The sequence below is a fragment of the Orycteropus afer genome, unplaced genomic scaffold, assembly GCF_000298275.1.
Source record: "Orycteropus afer afer isolate SDZICR_OR568_19922 unplaced genomic scaffold, OryAfe1.0 scaffold00204, whole genome shotgun sequence".
NCBI lineage: Eukaryota > Metazoa > Chordata > Mammalia > Tubulidentata > Orycteropodidae > Orycteropus > Orycteropus afer.
Genome location: NW_006921791.1, coordinates 5,836,373 through 5,862,768, shown reverse-complemented (window position 1 = coordinate 5,862,768; position 26,396 = coordinate 5,836,373). Strand labels below are relative to the sequence as shown.

Here is a 26,396-nt window from a genome sequence, read left to right as displayed (position 1 = left end):
TGACATGAGACAGAGTATATGTGAACTGCTGTATGAAAAGTGAATTTACTCTGTAAATCTTCACCCAAATCAAAATAAAATTTAAAAAGAAAAAAAGTGTCCCAGAAGAAAGGCCTGGCAGTCTACTTCTGAAAAATCAGCCATTGAAAACCCTATTAAGCACAGTTCTACTCTGCCATATGTGAGGTCACCATGAGGAATCTACTTGATGACAACTAGTGATGGTGGTGGTAGTTGAGGCAAGACTGGAACTTCCTCTGATGGTCCTTTCATATTGACATTTTTTTTGGGGGGGGAAAAGTTAGATAAATTTCTGTATATCAGAGCCAGAGGTGTCTTGTTTTGCCACTATAACAATAGCATATCTGAAAGATCAGCTGCAGTTGAAGTCACTTACCTGATTAAGAAAGTGTATGTTAATCTGCTGTCATTTTCCAGGAAACTTCTGCCTGCTTTATAGGCCTAACAGGTGTGTTTAATAGGGATATGGGAAGAATCAACACTCCAGCATCTTTTAAAACTGATAGTAGTTCTAATCTTTTCCATTTCCATCAGTGTTGCAGTATTGCTTTTTTAAATTTATTTTTTAAAATTTTATTTACTATTTTGATAGGGAAGAGAACTTCCAGGGGTTTCCATCAGGTCTTTCCTATCATAACTGGTTCTGTAATCTGTGCATTGAGTGCTATGTGGGAATTATGCCAATACCAAGTATGTCTATTCCAATTATACGCTGAGGAATTGGGGAAGTAATTATAGATTGGATATGCCAACCCCACTGAGCCCACTGTGAGATAGAATGGACTTGGGCCACAGCTGTATAAGTCTCCACTTTGACTGTTAGTTCATGGTAATGTGTTGAGTCTCCTGTGATTAGCATCAATTCAGAATCTATGTAGCAGTATACTTAAACCAAAACCAAAACCTAAACCAAACTCACTGCCTAGGAGTTGGATCCGACTCATAGCAACCCCTCCTTGGGGTTTCTAAGGCAGTATCACTACAGAAGTAGATTGCCCAACCTTCCTTCCAAGGAGTGGCTGGTGGGTTTGAACCACCAGCCTTCTGGTTAGCGGTCAAATACTTTAAGAACTATACCACCAGAGCTTCCAAAACCAAACTCACTATGAGTCAATTCCGACTCATAGCGACCCCTCCTTGGATTTTAAAAGCAGTATCTCTATGGAAGTAGAGTGCCCAGTCTTCCTTCTGAGAAGTGGCTGGTGGGTTTGAACTACCAGCCTTCTGATTTGCAGTCAAATGGATTAGGCACTATGCTACTAGAGCTCTGCAGTATACTTAGGTATGGATATTGCCCTTTCCCCATGGAAGTCATCCTGTAAAATAGCCATAGGTTCTTATAGTGAAGGCTTTGAGGAAAACTTATTGTATATTTTTATGGCAGTGTTACAGAGTTCTTCCTCAAGGGGATGCCATGTCTAGGAACTGTTTTAGGTCTTGAGAACTGAGTGAGAGGCTATAACTCTCCATTGTGGTGACTCAAGTCAGATTCCTCCCAATCCCACCCCTGCCCTTTGAATTTTCCTGGTAATATCAATCAAGAAATATTTGAATAGCCTGCCTCATATCTTTTTTTTTTTTTTTTTCCTCTTTTTGCCACTGCTGAAGATTCCTTTGGGTTAAAATATTCTGATTGGCACTTCAGTCCTGTGCCTAGCTTGTTTCTGGCAATTTGGGCCACTCAGCCTCTCCTGTTTCTTAATCCCATCCTTCCTGAGTAGTAAGCTGAAATCAACGAGCTTGTTTGAATGAGGGCATCTCCCGCTATCATCCCTAGCCTTCAGCATTCAACTGCCACAGAGCTTTTCAGGGATGCTGGTGCTCCCCTAATGCCTGGAGAATGACAGACAATAAGTAAAAATCTGAATAGTGAGAAACCTCATCCAACTTTCTCTTCATCAAATTCTTTCTTTCTTTTGTCACATTTTTACTGTCGATTGCTACCTCCTGTATACCCAGGCTGTATAATTTATATCTGAATACTATCCTTAAAGCATTTAAAATTTCCCACCAAACCAAACTCATTGCCATAGAGCCATTGAGTCTATTCCTACTCATAGCGACCCTATAGGACAAAGTAGAGCTGCCCCATAGGGTTTCCAAGCTGTAATCTCTATGGAAGTGAACTGCCACATCTTTCTCTTGTGGAGCAGCTTGTGGGTTTGAACTGCTGACCTTTGCATTATCAACTAAACACTTAACCGCTGTGTTACCAGGTCTCCTTGTTTAAAAGTGTTTCTAGGCACAAATTTTTAGGCCATACTATTGTGCATATCAAGTTATACCTGTATTAGTTGATTGCATTAGTGGAGCTGTATTCTACTTCATTTATTCTGCTTAGCCTGTGTCAGACTCAGAAATGCCTGAAATTGCTAAAAATAGCCCTAAGATTCTTAATATGCTCATTATGTTTCAGTGCCATACAGAAGCATTCCTCTTACTACAGCTGGGGATCAGATTATGTCCCAGAGCCAGAGCATTGTTAGCCCTTTAGCGGGAGCTAACTGTGGATGCTTTTCAGGAGCATAAAAGGTTCTAATCTCCTTTGAATTCCTCTAAGCCTTTTGACTCAGTAATCCCTTACAGCAGTATATTTCATGGCTACAGTTGGCAGCCTGAAGTATGCCTCTTCCATTCATTTTGCCCTGATTATCTTTTTATCTCATTAAGTGCCTTTTGGCTCTTGTGTTACATGTAAGAAATAGATAGAGGTGTCAATTGGCCTTAACAACACAACTTTATATATTCCATTTCAAAGTAACAGACTATTTATTATATATGTATCAAAAGACCACATTTCACTCCTGGCTTTATCAAATATAAGCTGTGTGACCTTGGAAAAGTAAGATAACCTGACTGAGCCTCAGTTTCCTCATTTGTTAAAATGAAGGAGCTGGGTTCATTCAAAGTGAGCTCTCAATTCCCATCTAGCTCAGATGTCTTTTGGTTCTGTGACTGTTATGTCATCATGAATGGGGTTACCATGTGAAATAGTACTGTGTTTTATGGCATAGCCTTGGTTTTATATAGAAGCCATGATCCCTGCCTTCTGGGTGCTCCCATTCATTATAGTATTTTTTCAGAACAGGCAATTACGTTACAAGACCTAACTTTAGGATGTTGTTAAGAACTGAGGTAAAAGATGAACACCTTGCTCACTATTATAGCATTTTTTCTTCTAAAGATAGGTTTTCCTTCTTAAAAGCATCTTAGTTTCTTTGATAGCTGCTATATGTGATTTGAGTAGTCTGTTGAGATTCACACAGATATGGAAATCCTAAGAGTTTCAGAACCAATTTGTGTGCCTCTATGGGCATACTTTTTCCAGTGTTTCTTACTTAGTATTGTTTACCTTCAATTTCATCTGCTTCTGTGGATTTAGAGAGGTTCTGGTAATGCCTACCGTATTCCTTGAACCTAAAGTGCATTCTCAACAAAATTTGAAGCTGTATGTATTTCAGGGATCAGTGATGTTGGCAGATGCTTATTATATGTAGATAGCTCTCTGTGACTTTCTAGTTTTCTTCAGAATGATTTCTAACATTTATATTTTTTAGTAAGGAGCTTTGGACTCAACTTGTACCTATTGAAATTTCAAATTAAGTTCTGGAAAAAAGTTTTATCACCTTTCTGAAAATTTTCCATATGCTAGAAATTCTTTTGCTATTTTGTTTCTTATTCATCAACTTTTAGAAAAATATATTTGTTCAGTGGCATTTTACAAAGTACCTAGTGAAGTTTTCTTTTATATTATGAACTCATACATTATTAATCTAGTTTATATTTCCATCTACTGTAGTTTTTATTTGTTCTAATCTGTCTTGCCAATGGGAGCCTCTTTTTGGCTCCTCAGCCCTTTTGACATACCCCCAATAATGTTTGATAGTTTCCTTGTTTTCTATACACTGGAAATTCTTCATTCAATTACTTTTTCAGTTCATCTGACATATGGAAAGTTGAAGACTGGAAAGTTTTATGGTTACCAAATCATTGCTTCCTATATTTTTCTAATGGCGGGCCATGGAAATGCAGCAGACTGCATGGGGCTCCTTGGTCATGATCCCTGTGGACAAATGTTGGGAGTTAGGTGTGGTGTCATGAAGACCCAGCAACGACCCTGCATTCAGAGATCCTAGAATATGAAAAATAAAGCATAGTCTATTTCAACTGTCTAGTCTTCTGGTTTTATGGATATCTTTATTTCTCTTCTGTGTTAAATGCACTATGTTGATAACTTTCTAACTTGTTTTCTGGCTGCCAATCTCATGTCTGGTTCAGTTCATTTTACATGCTGTTGCCAGATCACCCATTCCAGAACACAACTTTTAACCTTTTGTGTCTCTGTATGCATACTTACTGACTTCTTATGGTATGCCAGACACGTATTTCCTAACTCAAAATTGTTGTCCCCTACCCTATTACTATCTATAGCAAATGATTTCTATTTCCTAGTCCAATATTTGGGAGCTCTGGTAGCGTAGTAACTAAGGCACTTGACTGCTAACCAGAAGGCTGGCGGTTCAAACCCACCAGCCACTCCTCGGAAGGAGATGGGGCAATCTACTTCCGTAATGATACTGCCTCGGAAACCCAAGGAGGGGTCGCTATGAGTCGGGTCCGACTCAACGGCACATAACAACAACAGCAGTCTAATATTTAAGACTCTTCCTGTTCTTGTCTATTTCTTATAGCTTCAGTTCACTTATGGCATCTCCCAAGTTGAACTACCGGCTATTCTCTGCCCTCTCTTGCCTCTAGGCCACTAATTATGCATCTAGAACACCTTTGCATCCTTTCTCATGTGTCCAAATCATCTTTGAGATTTAGGTTAAATATCATTTCTTCCAGATACTCTTTCCTGATAATCCTTTCCTAATGTAAGGTGTCTCTTAGCACTTTATCTGGATCTCTGTTAAGTCTCTGCTTATCAATCTTTACCTAGTATTATTTAACAATTTAATTATGTTTTACATCCTAGAAGGCAGTGCCTATATCTAACTCAACTTTGTGTTTTCATAACCAAATGAAGGCAATCTCCAATACAGATAATTATAGTTTAGTGGCTAGATGATTTTATAAGTCAGCTTATTGCTGTGTAATGAACAACCACAAAAGCTCAATGACATGCCAGAAGCATTTATTTCTCTTAGTTGTATGCAGATTGGCTGGAGATTGGCTAATCTACATGGGGTACATCTGAACTAGGTTTCAAACTGCAAGTTGGATCCAGGTCTCCTCAACATGCCTTTCGTCCTCCTTGGAACAGTGGCTATCCTGGAGTAGTATTCTTTTAGCAATAGCAGAAGTATAAGAGATCAAGCCCAGCTGTTCAAGTTCATTTGAAGTCTCTGTTTGTTTCATATCTGCTAACATGTTGTTAGTTGCTGTCAAGTAGGCCCACAACTCTTGGTGACCCAATTAATGATAATTTTGAACTGTTGTGATCTTGGCTGATTTGTCGTCTATATATTCTAAGGCCTGCCTTCCTAGTCTGTCTTTGTTTGGAAGCTCCACTGAAACCTTCACAGCATCACAGCAAAATGCAAGCCTCCACTGAAAGATGGGTGGTGGCTGCTCTTGTGGTACATTGTCTGGGAATCAAACTGGGTCTTTACATGGATAGTGAGAATGCTACCACTGATCCACCACTGACTCCTGTGTGCTAACATACCATTCATTTGGCAAAGTAAGTAACATAGCCTAAGCCAGAGAGCCAAGTGGCAAGGAAATACATTCTGCTTTTGGTGGGAGGAACTACTCTGTCACTTGGCAAAAGGTATGAGGTATGGATACAGGAAGGAGTAAGTAATTGAGATTAGTAATGCATGTTTCCACAGTTCCCTTGCTTTGAGGCTGAGGTTATTTATTGAAAATAAAAGAGGTTATTATTATGTTTTTTAATAAATGAGAAACTATGACTAAAATGGGAGCTCTGGTAGCATAGTGCCTAAGGTACTTGACTGCTAACCAGAAGCCTGGTGGTTCAAACCCACCAGCCGCTCCTCGGAAGGAAGGTTGGGCAATCTAATTCCATAAATGGTAAATGGTGATTTCTGCCCCCTCACCTCTTTGGGGAGTGGCTTGCTTCTATTTAGTTGATGTATCAGTTACATTCAAAGGAAGCAGATACTGACTCAGAGTTGGAAATGCAATAGGCTTAGTAGAAGGTAATGCTTGTGAAAGACAGAAGGAGAGGAAACACGATTAGGCAGGGAAAGCCTTTAGACTATGATGAAGATCTGATATCGGTGAAGGGAAAGGTGAGAAGGAGGCAAGAGGAGGCAGGGTAGAGAGGGAAAGCCCCAGACCACAATGAATGTGTGACCACGTCTCAGCCAATCTGATGAAGAGGTCTGTGGCAAACACTGCTCACTAGTGGAGTCCCAGAGTGGACAGACCTGACCAGGCTTTAGTATCTCTGCTGTGTTCTGTTATTAGTTGGAGCCTTCCAGTAAGAGCATAGCTTTAGCAGATCCTGAAGGTGCTAACAGCTGGAGGTTGTCAGCTAGTGGCACTGCTTGTCATTGATAGGTTCTTTCCCGAAGGAAGGTCCAAATGACACACTTCCATGGCTACCACCCCTCAAGCCATACAGATGTACTTCTCTGTATGTAATCAGAGAGCCGCTCTATCAGGGCTTCAGTGGGCCTCTCTCCTTGAGCAGAGATTCAAGAGAGTGGATTAGTGGGCCAAACTACAGCCTCCATTGTTGCAGGGTCTCAGCTTAGGGTCACAACCAGTATTTATTGTCTCCTCTACTCTCCATTCTAAATTCCACCTGCATCATCTATCACTTCTGCTGCTCTCAGTGGCTTCCTGCTGGGGTGCCCCAAACCCTCATTTCTGAGGGTTCTGAGCTGCTGCTAACCATGCCCGGTTGAGGTCTGAGTCACTGCATTTGTCTAGTCTTTATTGAAAGCAATACGAAGAAAAGCCTAAGTGCATCACTTGAGTTCTACACACATTTCTTCTGGTCATTCAGTAGCAGCCTTGCCTTTCTCTCCTGATCAGGGTCATTTCTCCTGCCGAATGATGGCTCCTCTTGCCTGGGGTCCCTGCACAAAAGGAGCCCAAAGGCAGCAGCTATAGTTTGTTGTTTGAATGGATCCTTGCTGTGTCCCCTAGCAAGAGTGGACCCCTTTGGGAAGTAGGACTTCTAACTCTAACCCTGCAGAGCTCAAAGTTGCAGACATGGGAAACACAAAGCCCCCAGTGGGTCAGTGTAGATGATAGAGTTGAATTTGTTCTCCAAAAAGATATGTTACCTGTGAGTGTAACCTCATTTGAAAATAGGGTCTTTGGAGATCTAGTTAGTTAACATGAAGTACTTGAGCAGAGTGAGCCTTAATCCAATATGACTAGTTTCTATATATGAAGAGATGAGATACAGGGAAAAATGCCATGTGACAACAGAGGCAGAGGTAGGCATTAATACTGCCACAAGCCAAGGAACTCTTGAACTACCAGAAGCTGGAAGAAACAAGTAGGGATCTTCCCCTGGAATCTTCAGAGCATGACCCAACCGACACCCTAAATTCAGACTTCTCGCCTCTAAAACTGTGAGCAAATACACTTGTATTTTAAGCACTCACTTTTATGGCAGCCCTAGGAAATGAAATTTGCTTTCATTCTTTGGTTCCCAGATCTCTCAGCTAGGCAACAGTATCTCATAGAGATAACCAATTCAATGCATGTGTTCCATTCTGGAAAATGGGACCCAGATGTATCATTCCTTGGACATTCTAACCCTTTATCAGACTGCAGTTTCTGGATTATATGATAGGTGATACAAACAGTGGATCTCATAGTCATGGGTCTATTCTTGCTGCCTAGTGAAGTGGATTTCCTTATCATATGTGATGTATTGTGGAATTTTCTGCCTCAGTCTCTGGTACTTTGTTAATTCCCAGATCAAGCTACTGACTGTGGATCTGCAGGTAGGAAAGGCACATTTACACTTTGAAGAGCTACTGTTCCTGTGAGAATGAATCATTGGCCTTTCTAAGATGGAAGTGTAGTGTAGTCACTTGGTGGCACTGCTTGCCTCTTTGTTAACAGCTTGGTCATTCAGATGTGGCAATAGTAGGTCAACCTTGATAAGCAAGAATTCATGCTTTGGGGCCTGTGCCTGGCCTCATTCCTTGTCATTGTAGCCACGGGAGAAAACTGGCTAACACCAGCTGGCCAAGTCATTTTTGTCTACTTGATTATTCAGTGCCTCTTCTGTAGTAGATACTTTTTGGTAGGCATTGACATGTGATTAAAAAGATCTTCACATTTTGTGCCCACTGCCATATGTCCATCCACATGTCTCTGTCCCAGATATCATTCTCTCATTTTCAATCTTTTTCCTTCCAGGTTACTGACCAGTTGGCTAGGCCATTTGCCACTGTCCTTGAGTCCATGCCACTTAAAAAGCATGTCCAGGTGCAACACTCAAAGTTCTGTGCATTGGAAAAAAATTTCTTTCACTATTTTCTTAAGATTGAGGCTACCCAGGAATGTAGATATTTTGTAGTTACTGCCCATTTTTTTACTTATACCCACACACTGAGGCCACCCATCTCTAAACCAAACTCAGGCTTTTTCTCTTTATTCATCTTATTGCATAGCCATTACCATCAAGTCAATGTCAGCTCCTAGCTACCTTATAGGATAGAGTAGAACTGACCCACTGGGTTTCCAAGACTGCAAATCCTTGTGGAAGCAGACTGCCACAGCTTTCTCATATGAAGTCGCTGGTTGAATCGAAATGCCAAACTTTCATTAGCAGCCAAGCACTTAATTGCTGCACCACCAGGGCTAATTGCATAGGATCCCCAAATAGCCATATATGTGAGTGATCTGGACACCTACTTACACAGTTTACATGTGTCCTCTGGTCTTGCCTGGTCTTGATCCTGCACATACTATTTCTGTTTTACCATAGATTGCTGCTGGGCCCACTTGATAAGGCACTATGCCACCAGAGCTCCTTTCAACATCAATGTTGTTGTTGTTGTTATGTGCCGTCGAGTCAGCCCTGACTCATAGCGACCCCTCCTTGGGTTTCCGAGGCAGTATCACTACGGAAGTAGGATTGCCCAACCTTCCTTCCGAGGAGTGGCTGGTGGGTTTGAACCGCCAGCCTTCTGGTTAGCAGTCAAGTGCCTTAGCCACTATGCTACCAGAGCTCCTTTCAACATCAATAGAGTCTATCAAATCATATGCCCCAAATGACAGGACTTCATTTTCCCCAACCTGAACCTGCTGCAGAGCCTTTTTTGCCATAGACCACACTGAAAGTTTAGAACCGTTTCTATCACTTAGAATATGGACTAGGATAGTATTCCTGTGTGTGGAATGTGTTGCCTCCAGTATTAATAGGCCTACTAGGCATCATGGAGCTCTGGTGGCATAGTGGATAAGACACTTGACTGCTAACCAGAAGGTCAGCAGTTCAAACCCACCAGCCACTCTGCAGAAGGAAGATCAGTCATCTACTTCCATAAAGATTTATAGCCTAGGAAATCCAATGGGTGTCACTATGAGTTGGAGATAATTCAGTGGCAGTGAGTGAGTGAGACTAGGCATTATGCTTCCTTCTTTGTGGATGCGAGATAAAACAATTTTCCTTTTTATTCTTTTTTTTTTGGAGGGGATGTCTTAGCATTCTATTAAACACTGGATCTCCAAAAACCCTACTCAAATGTCAGGTCCCTGAATCTTTGTAGGGTATATCTCCTCTCTGGAGGACATATGTTCTACTGAGGTCTTCAGCATGCTCATCTTGATGATGAACATGATGCCATCAATATAATGAGTCAATGTATTGTTTTGTGAGGTGTCCTGACAACTTTGGACTATGTTTTGATAAAGAGTAGGAGAGTTAACATAGCTCTATGGTAAAACTCTAATTGCATATTTTTTCCCTCTGCAAACTATTTCTGGTCCCCTTTTTGATTATGATAGAAAGAAAGAATTGACAAGATCACTGTCTACATAGCGGGTACCTGAGGTATCAGGGAACCTGAGTTGGTGTTAATCTTCTCTAAGAGAGATTCTACATCTGACATTGTAGCTGCAATCAGGGCTATTACTTTGTTGAGCTTATGGTAGGTTATAGTTATTCTATAGGATCCATTCACTTTCTACAGAGTTCAAGATGGTAAATTAAACAAATTCTTAATGTCCTTGATCCTTAAGGGAGGCACACATGTCGACCATCCTTCTGATAGGATAGGGTTGGTGAGGGGCAGTTTCAGAGGCTTCTACTTGGCCTTTCCTCTAACCCCACAGGACAAGGACCCAATATGGAAGTTATACCAACTTTCTAATATGTCAATTCCGTTATACATTTATTGGACCATGGAAATGAATGGGTTTGTAGACCCAGTAGATCCAGTGTAAGCCAGACTTTGGTCAGGACTTCATTTATTATCTGGCCCCCTTATGTACCCACTCTAATATGGGAACATGATGACACTTTGTGTCTCTGAGTATTAACGTCAGCTCAGGCCTTGCTTTCAATAGACTTTGAAGTGCCTCGGTATTACCCTTTGCCCAGTATATGGTCATCCAAGTAAATGCCAGTATGTGTCTTTGGGAGGAGTGGAGGAGTCATTACAGTATGTACTTGCCCTAATGTTGCAGGTTCTTGATTCTTAGGGATCCAGTTCTCTTCTTTCAGTGGGCTCCATAACTGAAACTGACTCAGTTCCATAAGTGAGGAAAGGATCATGAGGTTGTTTTTTTTTTTTTTTTTTTTATTGTGATTTGGGTGCAGATTTACAAAGCACATTGTTTTGCTCTCAACAGTTCATGCACATTTGATTTCATGGCCCCAATTACAATCTCCAACCATAAGAACCTCTCCTCCCCTTTCCATCCTGTGACTACTGTGACTATTTCATCCCTGTGCCCTTCTTATCTATGCATTCCTGTCTGTGCCCTTCTTATCTATGCATTCCTGTCTGTCCAGGTTTCCCTCCATGTGAAAGCTGCCCCTTTGATGTTTCAGGGCTGATTGATCTAGGGGGTGCATCTCCCTAGGATAGGTGTTCTACTTGTAGGTCTTTCTACTGTTGGTCTGAGAGCCAGTCCACAGAAGTGAGTCCATTTCTATACCAGAAGAATAACCCAGGGCCATAGTCTCAGGGGTTCCACCAGTATCTATGTGATCAATAATTCTGGTTGTTTTTCTGTTTTTGAATTTTGTTCCACATTTTTCCTCCCACTCTATCTGTTCTGGTTACCTAGTGCCACTTTGACAAGAACATACCACAAATGGGATGGCCTTAACAAACAGGAGTTTATTCTTTCACAGTTTGGAGGCTTTAAGTCCAAGTTCAAAGTGCCAGGCTCTGTGGGCTGGGTGAAAGCCCCTCAACCTTGAGGTTCAGCTCTGCCTTCTGCTTCTGGCCCACCGGAGCCCACTGGAGGCTTTTCTTCACTCAGACAGCTGCTGGCTCCTGAGGCTGACAGACTCAAGATCAACAAGTGAAAAGGCACAGTCCCTGTGTTACCAAACCACACGACAGGCCATTCATTCAAGTCCATTGAAAGTCCCAAGGTTGGCAGAGCATGGCAGGCTACTAAACAAAAACATGGCAACATGCAGGGTTCAAGCGTGCCATAAGCTAGAGACCATTCCCAAAGCTGTTTCTTATAAACAGGAAGCAGACCACATCCCTAAAGCAGCTACTCAGCTGCTTGTGGTAGATCCGACCATGGAGTTGATTGCCAGTCTCATCATGGGGAATAACTACCACCAGCTGCCCAGCCACTCAACCAGGCCCAGCCAAGGTGACAAACTTAACTACCGTACTATCCAAGATCTCCCATTTTTATCCCTTTCTGAGTGGATGGCATTGGTAGTCGGGCTCCATCTAGTTCTGGTCTCAGGGTCATGAAGGCTGAGGTCCTCATGGTCCATCATATCTTTGGACTAATTGTTTCCAAATAACTGATTTTCTTCACTCCTTTGTTCCAAATGAGAAGAGACCAGTAGTTGCATCTTAGATAGAAGCTCAAAAGCTTTTAAGACCCCAGGAGCTACTCACCAAAGTAGGATGAAGGACAAGATTTTTAGGTACTATGTTGTGCCAATTGAATGTGATATACCCTAAAGACTGAGCCCTTAGGCCCAATGATTCTCTCCTTAATGGTGTTTGGTTATCTCTGAGAAGCTGCTCCAAGCCTGTCCTTTGTTAGTTTTTAATATATGTGGCTAATTTTATAGCACAAGTGCATATGTAAGACTGTCTTCCACCAAATCTGTCCTTGGTCTTGTGTATATTCCTGTTTTCCTATCCCCACCTGATCTTCTTACCTGTCTATGCATTTACCTATAGCCTAGTGTTTGGTGCCAATGGTAATGCAGTATTGTGCATGTAATAGTATTTGCCTGTGTTGTCTGTATCTCTTGTGCACATTTCCGTGTCCTCCCTTTCCCTGTTGTCAACATGCTGGTCATAGACTCTTTCCATTCTGCCCCTGCTCTCACCCAGATCAATATGTGACCTCTAACTAGTCTAAAATTTTCCCTCCCATCCCCAGTAACCAGGAAAGTGAAATTCCTTCTGTGTGTAAACCTTTCATTGACTTTCTACAATAATGGGCTCATACAATATTTGTTCTTCTGTGATTGACTTATTTCACTCAGCACAATGTCCTTCAAATTTATCCATGTTGTGAGATAATCTGTGTAGCCTTAATATTATTTAATATTGCATGTCGTTGTTGTTGTTATGTGCCATCAAGTCGGACCCGACTCATAGCGACCCCTCCTTGGGTTTCCGAAGCAGTATCACTACAGAAGTAGATTGCCCCATCTTCCTTCTGAGGAGTGGCTGGTGGGTTTGAACCACCAGGCCTCTGGTTAGCAGTCAAGTGCCTTAGCCACTATGCTACCAGAGCTCCCTAATATTGCATAGTGTTCCATTATTCTTTAATATTGCATAGTATTCCATTGAGTGAATCTATCTGTTCATCTGTTGATGGGCATTTAAGTTGTTTCCATCTGTTTGCTGAGGTGAATTGTGTTGTGATGAACATGGGTGTGCATATGTCTATTCATGTCCTGGTTTTCACCTACTTAGGATAAATTCTTAGTAATGGAATTACTGAATCAAATGGTATTTCTGTTTTCAATTTTTCAAGGAAACACCATACTATTTTCCGTAGTGGCTGTACTATTTTACAGTCCCATGAGCGGTGTACGAGAGTTCCAATATCTCCTTACCCACTCCAGCATTTGATATTTTCTGTCTTGTTGAACTTCGCTATTACTGCTGGGTAAGATGATACCTCATTGTTGTTTTGATTTGCATCTCTCTAATAGCTAGTGATCATGAACATTTCCTCATGTGTTTGTTGGCTGCCTGTATATCTCCTTTATTGATGGGCCTGTTCATATCCTTTGCCCATTTTTAAATTGAATTGTTTGTCTTTTTGGTGTTGAGATGTTGACGTTTTCTATACGTTTTATAGATAAGTCCATTGTCAGATATGTCATAGCCAAATATATCCTTTCATACATTGTATGAATCCAACTTAGTCATAGTGTAATATTTTTTTGATGTGTTGCTGGATTCTGTTGGCTAGGATTTTGTTGAAGATTTTTTTGTCTATATTCATGAGGGATATTGGTCTATAGTTTTCCTTTTTAGTGGTGTCTTTACTTGGTTTTTGTATCAATGTTATGCTTGCTACAGAAAATGAATTTGTGTATTCCATCATTTTCTATGTTCTGGAATAGTTTGAGTAGGATAGATGTCAGCTCTTCCCTGAACGTTTGATAGAATTCTCCAGTGAAGTTGTCTATGCCAGGACTTTGTGTGTGTGTGTGTGTGTGGCAAATTTTTTGTATGACCTGTTTAATTTCTTCTTCTCTTATGGGTCTGTTCAAGTATTCTCTCTCAGACTAGGTTAGTTTAGGTAGATCTTGTGTTTTTTAGAAATTTGCCCCTCTCTTCTAGGTTCTCAATTCTGTTGGAGTACAGTTCTTCATAATATTGTTACTATCTTTTTTATTTCAGTTGGTTCTGTTGTACTGTCACCTTTTTCATTTATTATTCATATTATTTCCATTTTCTCTTTCTTTTGCTTTGTTAAATTTGCCAGTGGCTTGTCAATTTTGTTAATCTTTTTGAAGAACCATCTTCTTGTCTTGATTTTCTGTATTTGTTTTGTTTTGTTTTGTTTTTTGCTTCATTTATTTCTTCTCTGATCTCTATAATTTCCTTACTTGTGGATACTGTGCATTTCTTTTGTTGCCCTTTTTCTAATTGTTGGAGTTGTTGAATTAAAATGTTAATTTTGATTCTTCTTTTTTGTTATGTGCATTTATTGCTGTAAATTGTTCTCTGAGTACTACTTTCACTGTGTCTATCCCAAAGATTTTTTGTAAGCTGTATTTTCATTCTCATTTGTTTCTAGGAATTTTTTTTTTATTCCACACTTTGTTTCTTCTGTTACCCAGTAGTTTTTGAGCAGAGTATTATTCAGTTTGTGCATATTTGATTTTTTTCCCTTGGTGTTCCTATTATTGCTTTAATTTATAGCATTGTGATCCAAGAAGATGCTTTGTAGTATTTCAGTGTTTTTCAATGTATTGAAGCTTGTTTTGTGACCTAACATATGGTATATTCTGAAGAATGATCCATGTCCCTGGAGAAGAATATATGTTACACTTCCATTGGGTGGAGTGCTCTATATATGTCTGTGAGGTTAAGCTGGTTGATTGTGTTGTTGAGTTCTTTTGTATCATTGTTGAGTTTTTTTCTAGAAGGACATACCAACAGCCCATTAGTAGGATACCATCTTACAACTCTCTCTGCCAGCTGAGCTTCCTTATCTGGGACTGTGGCTTTGCTAGTCATGACAGTAATTGCTAAGGTCACTGTGAGTCAGATTTGACTCAGTGGCAGTGGGTTTGGTATTTTGGTTTAACTTCAGTTAAATACCCTCATTAGACCTTTATTACTTTGGGCCTAATTTAACTGTTGAAAGTAGGTGGCTTTTACGAAGCTTGTTATAAACAAGCCAACCTTATGATAGCCTCTCTGACAAGTCTCTCAGTTAATGAACATTTAACTGCCAGAATATTTTCCAGAATGTCTGAACTGTTTTATAGTCTTTCCAACAATGTGTAAGAGTTCATTTGCTTTACATCTTTGCCAGTATTGTTAGTATTATTGGTCTTTAAAAAATTTTAGCCATTCTAGTTGGTGTATAATACATCTTATTGTGGTTTTATTTTGCATTTTTCATATTAATAATATTCTTTAGTATCTTTTTATGTGATTGGTTATGATTTATATGTTTTCTTTTGTGAAATGTCTGATTCAGTCTTCTGCCCATTGTTTAAAATTATTTTTTTGACTTATTAATTTATAAGAATTGTTCCTATATTCTAGACACAAGCCTACTGTCAAATATATATTTTTATATGAGTATTTTCTCCAAATTTTGCTTCACTTTTTCAACAGTGTCATTCCATGAACAGAAGTTTTTAATTTTGATGAAGTTCATTCCAGTGTGTATTTTGGTGAATAGAAATTCTTTAAAGTAGTCTAATTTATCAATCATTAAAGATTAGTGTGTTTTTCTGTCCTGTTTTAAGAATTCTTTCCCTATTCGGAGGTCATGAGGATATTCTACTATGTATTCTAGAAAATAATTGTATTATTCTGAAAATAATTTAATACATAGATCTTTGGTCTATCTGAAATAGATTTTTCAGTATGTTGTGAGGTAGGAGTAGGATTCAAGATTCTTTTTTTAAAAAAGTATATATATATATATATATATACATACACATACACACACATATGGATAGCCAATTGATCCAGCATCATTTACTCTAAAGACCACCCTATGTCCACTATAGTACAATGGCATTTTTGTTGTAAGGCAGCTGACTATTTTTTAAGGGTCTGTTTTTGGACTAACTCTCTCTGGACTATTTACCTATCTTTGTACCAAAAAGTAAATGGATATCTGGTAGTGTAAACCAACTAGTTTTATCATCTTCTTTATAACTCTTGTCTGTCTGGGATGCTTGAATTCTATATAAGGTTTGGGACTTTCGGAGCAGTTTGTTGATTATTATTTAAAAACAATGTTTTCTGAAACTTTGATAGGAGCTCCAGTAAGGCGGTAATAAAGTAACTAGCTGCTAACCTAAAAGTCAGCAGTTTGCACTCACCAGTTTCTTTGCAAGAGAAAGATGTGGCAGTCTGCTTCTGTAAAGATTTACAGCCTTGGAAACCCTGTAGGAAGTTCAACTCTGCCCTGCAGTATTGCTATGAGTTGGAATTGACTCAATGACAGTGGGTTTGGTTTTGGTATACGGTTGCTATGACTTAGAAGCAACTTAATAGCAGTAGGTTCGGTTGGTTTTTTGAACTTTGATTAGGGTCCACAGACTCTTCATAATTTTGAGTCATCCAGTCCACATACATGGTATAATCCTCCATTTATTTAGGTCTTTAATTTTTCTCGCAGTGTTTTTCATTTTATCATATATAGATCTTGCCATCTTTAGTTAGAGTTATTCCTAGGTATTTCATTTTTAAATGTTATTATAAATATTACTTTTCAAATTTCATTTTCTAAGTTTGTGCTGCTAATTGATTTTTACATATTGCTCTTGTGTTCAGAAATCTTGCTAAATTCCCTTTTTATTTTTGATAATTTAGTGTAAATTCCTTTTGGTTTTCTACACACTCAGTCATCAGCAAGTAATGCTATTTTTTCTTGTTTTCCTTGCCATAATTAAGTTCATTTTTTTTCCTTTTTTTTTTTTTTTTTGGTTTTATGCTTTGGTAGCCAGGACCTCCAGTATGATTCTAGTTAGATGTGGTAATACAGAACATTCTTGTCCCATTCTCATTCTTAGGGGAAATAAATATTTAATATTTTATCCGAAATATGATGTTTTTGTTAGATCTTTCCTTCCTTCCTTTTCCTTTTGGAAAGATCTCTTTATCAGAATAAGCAAATCCTTCTTTTTCTAATCTGCTAATATTATTATCAGAAATGGGCATTGAATTTTGTCAAATTATTTTTCTATATCTTTTGTGATATTATATATCCTTTATTGTATTTTTCTTTATTTTGGTATTGTGGTGAATTACATTTACTGATTTTCAAGTGTTAAGCAATATAATATGCTTGGAATAAACTTACTTGACTTGTGATATAGTGTTCTTTTTATATATCATAGGATTTGATTTGCTGATACTTTATTTAGGATTTTTATATCTATATTCATGAAAAAGAATGGCTTGTAATTTTCCTGTCTTATAATATCCTTTTCAGGCTTTGTTATCAGAAAAATATTTCCTTTTTTATTTTCCTCTTTTTCTGAAAGAATTTGTGTGAAATTGGTGTTTAAGATTTGTTTAAATGGTTGAAAGAATTCTCATACGTAATCATCTGAGCCTGGTGATTTCTTTGTAGGAAGCTTTTTAATTAGAGTAAGTTTATTCTATAAATATTGGTCTATTCAGAGCTCTTGTCTTCTAAGATAGAAGAGCTCTGAATAGACCAATATTTATAGAATAAACTTATATATAATAAGGGAGCTCTGGTAGTATAGTGCCTAAGGCACTTAACTGTTAACCAGAAGTCTGGTGGTTCAAACCTACCAACTACTCCTTGGAAGGAAGATGGGGCGATCTACTTCTGTAGTGATACTGCCTTGGAAACCCAAGGAGGGTTCGCTGTGAGTCAGGTCTGACTCGATGGCACATAACAACAACAACAACAACAAATCTTCTAAAATCAATTTCTGAGTTTTAGGCATTATTAATAATAACTTCATAACATCCTTATATGATATTTTTAATGTTTTTGTGGATGGTGGTGATGTTCCCCATTTTATTTCTGATATTGATAATTTAGATCACTTTTATAACTGCTTTTAGAACAGATATTCAACCAAACTTTTTAAATTTTAACTACTTTCTTCTTCTCATATATGCTATCTTCTGTAGGCATGCTAGGGCACCAATTCCTGATACTCATGGGAAATATAAATGAAGTTAGTTCTCAGTTTTCGCCACTGCTGGCTTAGGATTCAATTTTCATGGATATGCTAAGTCATTTGCTACTGGCCCAATCTCTTTCCAGTTTCCAAAGTTCTTTTGTTCTTCTTCCTGTCTTTCGGGTTTATGTCTTTAAGAGGAAAACAGAACCAATTTTTTTTCTTTGTTATATTATAAGGGTTTTAGGATGGATTGAAAGTCCAAGTGTGTGTGTATTGTGTTTGGTTAACTGTAATTTCTTTGAAGTTCCTCCATTCTTTTCTCTACTATATCAAATTGAAAGACTTTCTTTAGGTAGGTTAATAGTGCAAGATGAACAGTGTCTGTTAGAACTTAATGTCCAACCTAGTCATTTAAGCTTAATATCTAGTGTAAACTTTGAATGGAGGTACTTACGAGGGAGTGAAAATTATTATTTCATCAGCACTATTTCAACTTATTGAAGACAGCATGGAAGCAGTCAGGGAATATGGGGAGCAGGCAGTTACAGGAAGAATGCTATTTTTCTGATATCTGAACAAAATTCTTTAAGAAGAAACTTGTACAGCAGTGGGATTTACCATCATTTATTCCTTATAATAGCTATTATTACTCTCCCATACCTTCTTTCATTTTGTGTATTCCATCCATTTTGAAATGCAACAACAATGTAGTTCTCACATGATTAGTTCCATCTCTTTTCAGATTGTTGTTGTTGTTAGGTGCTGTCCAGTCATCTCTGACTCATAGGGACCCTATGTACAGCAGAAGGAAACACTGCTTGGTCCTGTGCCAGCTCCACAGTCCCTGTTATACTGAGTCCATTGTTGTAGCCACTGTGTCAATCCATCTTGTTGAGGGCCTTCCCCTCTTTGTTGACCTTCCACTTTACCAAGCATGATATCCTTCTCTAGGGAATGGTCCCTACTTACAATGTGACCAAAGTAGGTGAGATGAAGTCTGGCCATTCTCACTTCCAAGGAGCATTCCAGCTGCACTTCTTCCAGGACAGATTTGTTAGATCTTTTAGCAGTCCATGGTGCATTCAGCATTCTTTGCCAGCACCACAACTCAAAAGCATCGACTCTTCTTCAGTCTTCCTTTTTTATTGTCCAGCTCTCACATGCATATGGGTTGATTGAAAATACCATGTCTTGTGCCAGGCACACGTTAGTCCTCAAGGAGACATCTTTGCTATTCAGCACTTGAAAGAGGTCTTTTACAGCTGATTTGCCCAGTGCTATACATCATCTGATGAGTGCTGTTTCCATTGGTGTTGATTGTCTAACCAAGTAATATGAAGTCTTTGACAACTTCAATCTTTTCTCCATTTATTGTGGTGCTGCTTATAGGTCTAGTTGTGAGGATTTTTGTTTTCTTTATGTTGAAGTGCAATCCATACTGCAGACAGTATTCTTCAATCTTCATCAGTAAGTGCTTCAAGTCATCCTCACTTTCAGCAGGCAAAGTTGTGTCTCCTGTGTATCACAGGTTGTTAATGATTCTTCCTCCAATCCTTATGCCATGTTCTTCTTCATATAGTACAGCTTCTCAGATTATTTGTTCAGCATACAGATTGAATTAGTATGGTGAAAGGATTCAACCCTTACGCGCTCCCTTCTTGATTTTAAACCATTTAGTTTCTACTTCTGTTCGAATGACAGTCTCCTGGTCTATGTACAGGTTCCTCATGAGTACAACTAAATTCTGGAATTCCTATTCTTCTCACTGCTATCCATAATTTGTTATAGTCCACACAATCAAATGCCTTTGCATGGTCAATTAACACAAGTAAACATCTTTCTGGTATTCTTTGCTTTCAGCCAAGATCCATCTGACATCAGATGAATAGCAAAGAAACACTTTTTGGATTATACATTTCTTTTTCTGTTATTTAGGATGATTAATATAATCTGTGCCTCTGTTGGGTAACATTTCAGGCATTCACTTCTTTCTAACTCAAAGTTGCTAATTCTGTCCTTAGTTATTCTGTTTTCAGGAGTGCCATAGTCAGTCTTAAAGGCACAATAGAAAGATTGTGTAACTCACAATTTTAGCAAAATATTAATTTCTTGTTGTTATTGTTGTTGTTATGTGCCGTCGAGTCGGCCCCGACTCATAGCGACCCCTCCTTGGGTTTCTGAGGCAGTATCACTACAGAAGTAGGATTGCCCAACCTTCTTTCCAAGGAGTGGCTGGTGGGTTTGAACCGCCAGCCTTCTGGTTAGCAGTCAAGTGCTTTAGCCACTATGCTACCAGAGCTCCTTAGCAAACAGAAATATACTACATTTTCATAGTTAAATATGGAAATATTAACATTGGACATATGTATAAGATTCACATGTATATTAATTATGTAGTAAGGAACCGTGGTGGCACAGTGGTTAAGCAGTTCAGACTCACCAACCAGCCCAAGGGAGAAAGATGCAGCAGTCTGCTTCTATAAAGATAAACTTGGAAACCCTACGTGACAGTTCTACTATGTCCTATAAGGTCACTATGAGTTGAAGTGAACTTGATGGCAATTTTTTTTTTTTTTTTTTTTAGTATTATATATGTGTGAGGAACCTGAGTGATACAGTGATTAAAGCATTTAGCTGCTAACTGAAAGGTCATTGGTTTGAACCCACTAGCTGCTCTGAGGGAGAAAGATGTGGCAATCTGCTTTTATAAAGATTTATCACCTTGGACACCCTATGGGGCACTTCTGTTCTGTCACAGTGTTGCTGTGAGCTAGAATTGACTTGATGGCCGTGGGGTTTTATATATGTAGATAATATGCACACATATCTATCTATAGATATATCTGTCATCTACTATTTATCTTACTCTTTTTCTCTAACTCAAAATTCCTTTAGACTCAGCAATGTATATTAAATGAGTACTTCATGTGGCGTAAGAAAACCTTGGTTGCAATCTTGATCCTTCCATTTATTATTTATTTGATCATGAGTAGTAATAATAATAATATCCATGAAGCTAGGGATTTTGTCCACTGTGTCCACTCTATATTTCTTGGTTGATTAGTTGATATTTAGGTTGAAGGATCATTGTAGCTAATAAGAAATGGTAAATTTTTTAATGTAATGTAGGTCCTTCTCATTTTTATAATGCCATATTTTTATTCAGAATTTTTTTAATGAAATTGTTTTTTAGTTGCAATGTAACACTTTTGTATTCTGCATTTGATACAAATTAATGATTTAATGTTAAAACTTGTTTATTGTCTTACCATCATTTATTAAAGAAGATGGTATTTAGAACATACAATTTAGCACTGAATGGAAAACAAATTTTGAAAGGATTTATATTTAGGAATTTGTGATCAAATTTTTGTCACATAATGTTGAATCTTATTTTTTAAAAAAATTTGTTTTAATTTGTTTTTTTTCTAGAGGGGCTCAACCGTATAACTTGACATGTTGTTGTTGTTGTTGTTATGTGCCGTCAAGTCGGACCCGACTCATAGAGACCCCTCCTTGGGTTTCCGAGGCAGTATCACTACAGAAGTAGATTGCCCCATCTTCCTTCCGAGGAGTGGCTGGTGGGTTTGAACCACCGGCCTTCTGGTTAGCAGTCAAGTGCCTTGACATAGTCCCTGAAAACAAGTGAGCCCAGGCTTTCTCCTATGACTTTAGTGTCTTTATTCACACAGTAGCTTTTCAGAATACTCCAAGAATGCACAGACTCCTAGAGCTTCTTACAAATGAGTGTGAGTACTCTGAGAGAGAGGTAGGAGACACTGGGAACATAAAAGGATGGACCCTATTGTTACAAGAGAAGATATATTGTTGACTTAGCTGGTAAGGTCATGTAGGGTGACAACACCAGGTATTGGTCTGTTCTCTGACAGGTGTGCCTATATAGAGATGGCCAATTAAACCCATATGGACTTCTTCAGCTTGTTGCTGTACTGAAAAATTCTACCTTCTGGTTCCCAAACACTTAACACCTTAGGTAAACTGAGGTAGAATAATAATTACAACAGTGTTTCCATGCAGAGTATTTCTCTGTGTGCTTAATGTCTGTTTAAGATGAACTAATAAAACAATGAGGAAAAAAAAATCCACTTAATGCCAATCCTGGACAGAAGAAAGGAGCTACGTACTCTGTGATTATATCTCCAGCCCTTCATTTTGCTCCCTTTTTTGAAGAGCTCTTGAAGAAGAACGGAAGAAAATCGATTTTGAGGAAATTAAATTTTCTTATGAAACAGAATGATGGTTTTTAAAACAAGGAAAAAGTGGGTTAATGTATGCTAATTATGAGCTGTGCCTTGTTCTGCTAGCTGACTCTGGGTTTGTGCCTTTCTCTCTGTTCTCTCTGTTGCCTGCAATTTTAAATATTTTAAAGAGCAGATGTGCCCTGCTTATGGATTTTGTGTAAATGTTGATGCGCTGTATACAGAATGTGGGCCGTGTACCATGCTCTGTTGACATTTTCCTCTATTGCTTAGCTTCAGACAGTAAAGTCCTGACATGTGCGGCTGTGTGGAGGATGCCGAAGGAATTGGAATCAGGCAGTCATGAATCCCCTGATGATTCATCAAGCACCACGCAGACCCTGGAGCTACTCTGTCACCTTGACAACACAGCCCATGGCAACATGGCCTGGTAGGATTCTGCATATTTTATACTCCCAGAACAAGCCTGAAGGTTAGACGGGTGCTCAAGTTTGTACAAAATTTATATTGCAGAAGCTGCATTATACACTTTTAAAAACTTCTTTCTTCTTAAAAAAATGGTACAGAATGATTTTTTTTCCCTCCTAGTCCCAGTTGTTTTCCAGATTAGAAACATTTATGAAAATTTTATCCCTGACATAGTAGGAGACACTGTGTCCTGTTCTTTTTCCTTCTCATCTAACATAATAATAAAACAATCCAGTCACTATACAGCATTTAATTTTTATATTGCTTTTTAATTTTGAAAATACACTTTCATTCAGAAATCTTACACGTAGTTTTTTTATTCATGATTTTAGGTTCAAGGCTTATAATTTCTTTTTGTGTGGACCAGGTATGAGTACACTGTATCCCTATCTATGGCATATTCCCAAGTAGTCCATATCTTCATTCTCATGTTTATTTTCCCCCATCTGTCATATTGAGTATCAAGGGACTGAGAGATGTGAAAATCATTCATTATGTGCTCCCTGGCCAGTTGCTGTATAAATGTTGTGATAGAAGATTTTACTGTATCTATCTACCAGGCAGTTATCTGGTAAGCACCAAGAGACCCTCCTTAGATCTTCACATACTCTTATATCTGTCTGCTAAAATAATTGAAGCCTAGGTAAATTTAAGAAGCCACATTTTCTAAAAGGGACTGTTAGAGTACATTGCTATGGGTATTTAGAAATATGGAAACAATAATACTTCCAGTACTTGTGTGTTTGTGTTTATGTATCTGTGAGAAAGGATCCATAGCCTCAATATGATCTGTTCCATCTTAATCAACTCTACCAATTCAATTTAATTCAGCAAATATTTATTAAGCACCTGCCTCATGATGTCAGACTCTAGGGCTACCAAAGTGAATAGGTCAGGGGGCCTGGCCTCAAGGAGTCATAATCTCTAGGGAGAGACCCATAGTGTAAACATCTAACCATAATATAGGACAGATTGTGATATATATGGAAACAATTATGAACTGTGTGCCTTGGGCCCCAGGGGAAGGAATAATTAACTTTGCTAGAGGAATTGAGGAAGGATTCATTTTGGAGGTAACGTTTGGAGCTGCAACTTAAAAGAGTGGTTCAGGTTTCCATGGTCAGGATTTGGGTTTTGAAGTAGTAAAAGAGTACGGTGATTCAGATAATACAGTCAGATGAATATACAGTTTGTGGCTCTGGAATGCATTTTATGTATTAGTCTCTGATAGATTTTATAATTGTTATATTACTGCTAGGTCAATAATTATTTCTTCTTACAGAGTATGTTAAATATTGAAATCAGTGCCCAATCTAAAGTCATAAAGGCACAGGAGGAACCTTAAAGCCCACAGGAGATGTTGCCTAGACTTTATCACTTAACTACCTAAGTAAAGAATGAGTCTGGATTTTGCAGTCACCATCTCTGATCAAATTAAACATCACTATTAGGATTTCCACACTTCAAACAATAATCACATTTTCCACAGCAAACAACTGTGAATGTGTGTGCATGTGTTTTTTCCAGTAGATATTCGAGTTACGAAGGGAGCAGAGATGAATAAGACATAGTCCATGTCAGCAATCAAATTGGCAAGATTGGCATATACAGAAAATATCAATGTCATGTGGCAAGTGCAGAGCTAGAGTCGAGCTCAGAGAACAGAGCTGGGGCTAGTCTGTGGATCAGGAGCTAAGTGACGAACTGTAAGACTCTCCCCATCTTCCCACCTTGGTTCAAATATTCTATAAAATATACCACCCAGAAAAACATGCGACCTATCTATGTGTGTGTTGTAGGACAATGAATGTTAGGTGAACATGTTAAATTTGGATTACACATACACACACATAAGAAAGAAAAGCTCATAATAAAGTAGCTGTTGATATTTTAATGTACCCAAATTCATCCTGGAATGCTATTCATTTTTATTTTCTGCCATTGTTCAAAGTGTTTCATGAATTCTTTATTATTATTATTATCCAGTAAATGATTGTATATCCTTTTCTTTTAACTTTTTGAAATAATTGTAAATTCCCATACAGTTGTAATAAATAATACAGAAAGTTCTATATGCCCTTCAGTTTCTCCCACTGATAATGTCTTATGTAACTATAATACAACAGGACACTGATAAAATCCACTGGTTATTATTAGTTTCAGTTGAGTCAATTCTAACTCATAAGAACCCCAAGTATGCTAAGTAGAACTGCTCCATAGGGTTTCCAAAGCTGTGACCTTTCAGAATGTTGCCACACCTTACTTCTAAGACATCACTGGGTGAGTTTGAACTACTAACCTTTCAGTTAGTAGTCCAGCACTTAACCATTTGTGCCACTCAGGGACTCCTACTTTGTTCAGATTTCACCAGTTTCACATGTACTTATGAGTGTATATTTAATTCTATATAATTTTGTCACATGTGTAGATTCATGTAACCAGCATCATAGTCAAGATACAGAACAGTTTCATCACAAGCCTTCCTTGCACTACCTTTTTATAAAAAAAAAAAAACCAACTCACTGCTGTCAAATCTGCTCCAACTCATAGCGACCGCTCCTTGGGTTTCTGAGGTGGTATCTCTACAGAAGTAGATTGCCCAGTCTTCCTTCCGAGGAGTGGTTGGTGGGTTTGAACTGCCAGCCTTCTGGTTAGCAATTAAGTGTCTTAGGCATTACACCACCAGAGCTCCTATAGCCACGGCCAATTCTCTGTTCACCTCCCTGTTCCTAACCACTGCCAACCACTTATCTGTTCTTTTATCTGTACTGCCATTTTGAGAGTGTATATAAATGGAATTATATCATGTTTGATATTGACTTTTTATCATTCAGTATAATTTCTTAGAGAAGTTGTTGCCTCTGTCAAGGGTTTGTTCTATTTTCTTGCTGAGTAGTATTCCATGATATAAATTGTTTAACGTTCACCTGTTGAAGCACATTAGAGTTTTTCTCAGGTTTTGGCTATTATGAATAAAGCTTCAATGCACATCAATGTATAGGTTTTTTCATAAAACATAAATTTTCATTTCTCTTGGATAAATGCCCAAGAGTACAAATGCTAAGTTGTATGATAAGTGCATGTTTAGTTTTGTAAGCAATTGGCATGATCTTTTCTAGAGGGGCTACAACATTTTACATTCCCATCAACCATGCATGAGTGATAGCATTTCTTTGTACCCCCATGCAAAAATGGCATGGAGGTGGCATCTTCTGACCTGTTCTGACTTCACAAGAGGAAGACAGAATCATCAGCAGCAGTACAAGGCTTATTCCTATGAGGCCAGATATGCCAACACCCTCTAGCCTTTTACCAATTTTGACACCAGCCATCCCTCTCACTGCTCTCAGTACTTCTCCATTGGGTTCAATAATTCATTGCAGTGACCACACAGAACTCACAGGCAATACTTATGACAATGGGGTTTATTGGGGAAGTAACAGGCTACAATTCAGGTTCAGGAACATGCTCACGATACAATTCTTAGATCAGAACAGTCTCCCTTTTGATATGCCCTCAGACATGCCTCTTTGGCCCTTGGCCTCTCAACCTGGCCCCTGCCCTGCTCTGGCAAGTGTTACAAAGCTCTTTTAACTCTGCCTGTAGGTACACCCAGGTGCACCCCTGTCTGTCATCAAGCCTCATACCCAAGGGCACTCAGCTTTCTTGCTCTCTGGGCCAGGTAAGCCCACTGTTCTGTCTCATGTCTCTTA

General features: G+C 38.6%; 1 protein-coding gene across 1 annotated transcript in view; it reads left to right on the top strand.

Moving 5' to 3' along the window:
- The window catches only part of EIPR1 (EARP complex and GARP complex interacting protein 1), a 399,280-nt gene that overhangs the window by 237,618 nt on the left and 135,266 nt on the right, over positions 1-26,396 (top strand). Inside the window, exon 4 of the mRNA XM_007948132.1 lies at positions 22,489-22,645. Within this exon, the coding sequence (XP_007946323.1) occupies positions 22,489-22,645 (157 nt within the window). The remainder of the gene's footprint in view (positions 1-22,488; positions 22,646-26,396) is intronic.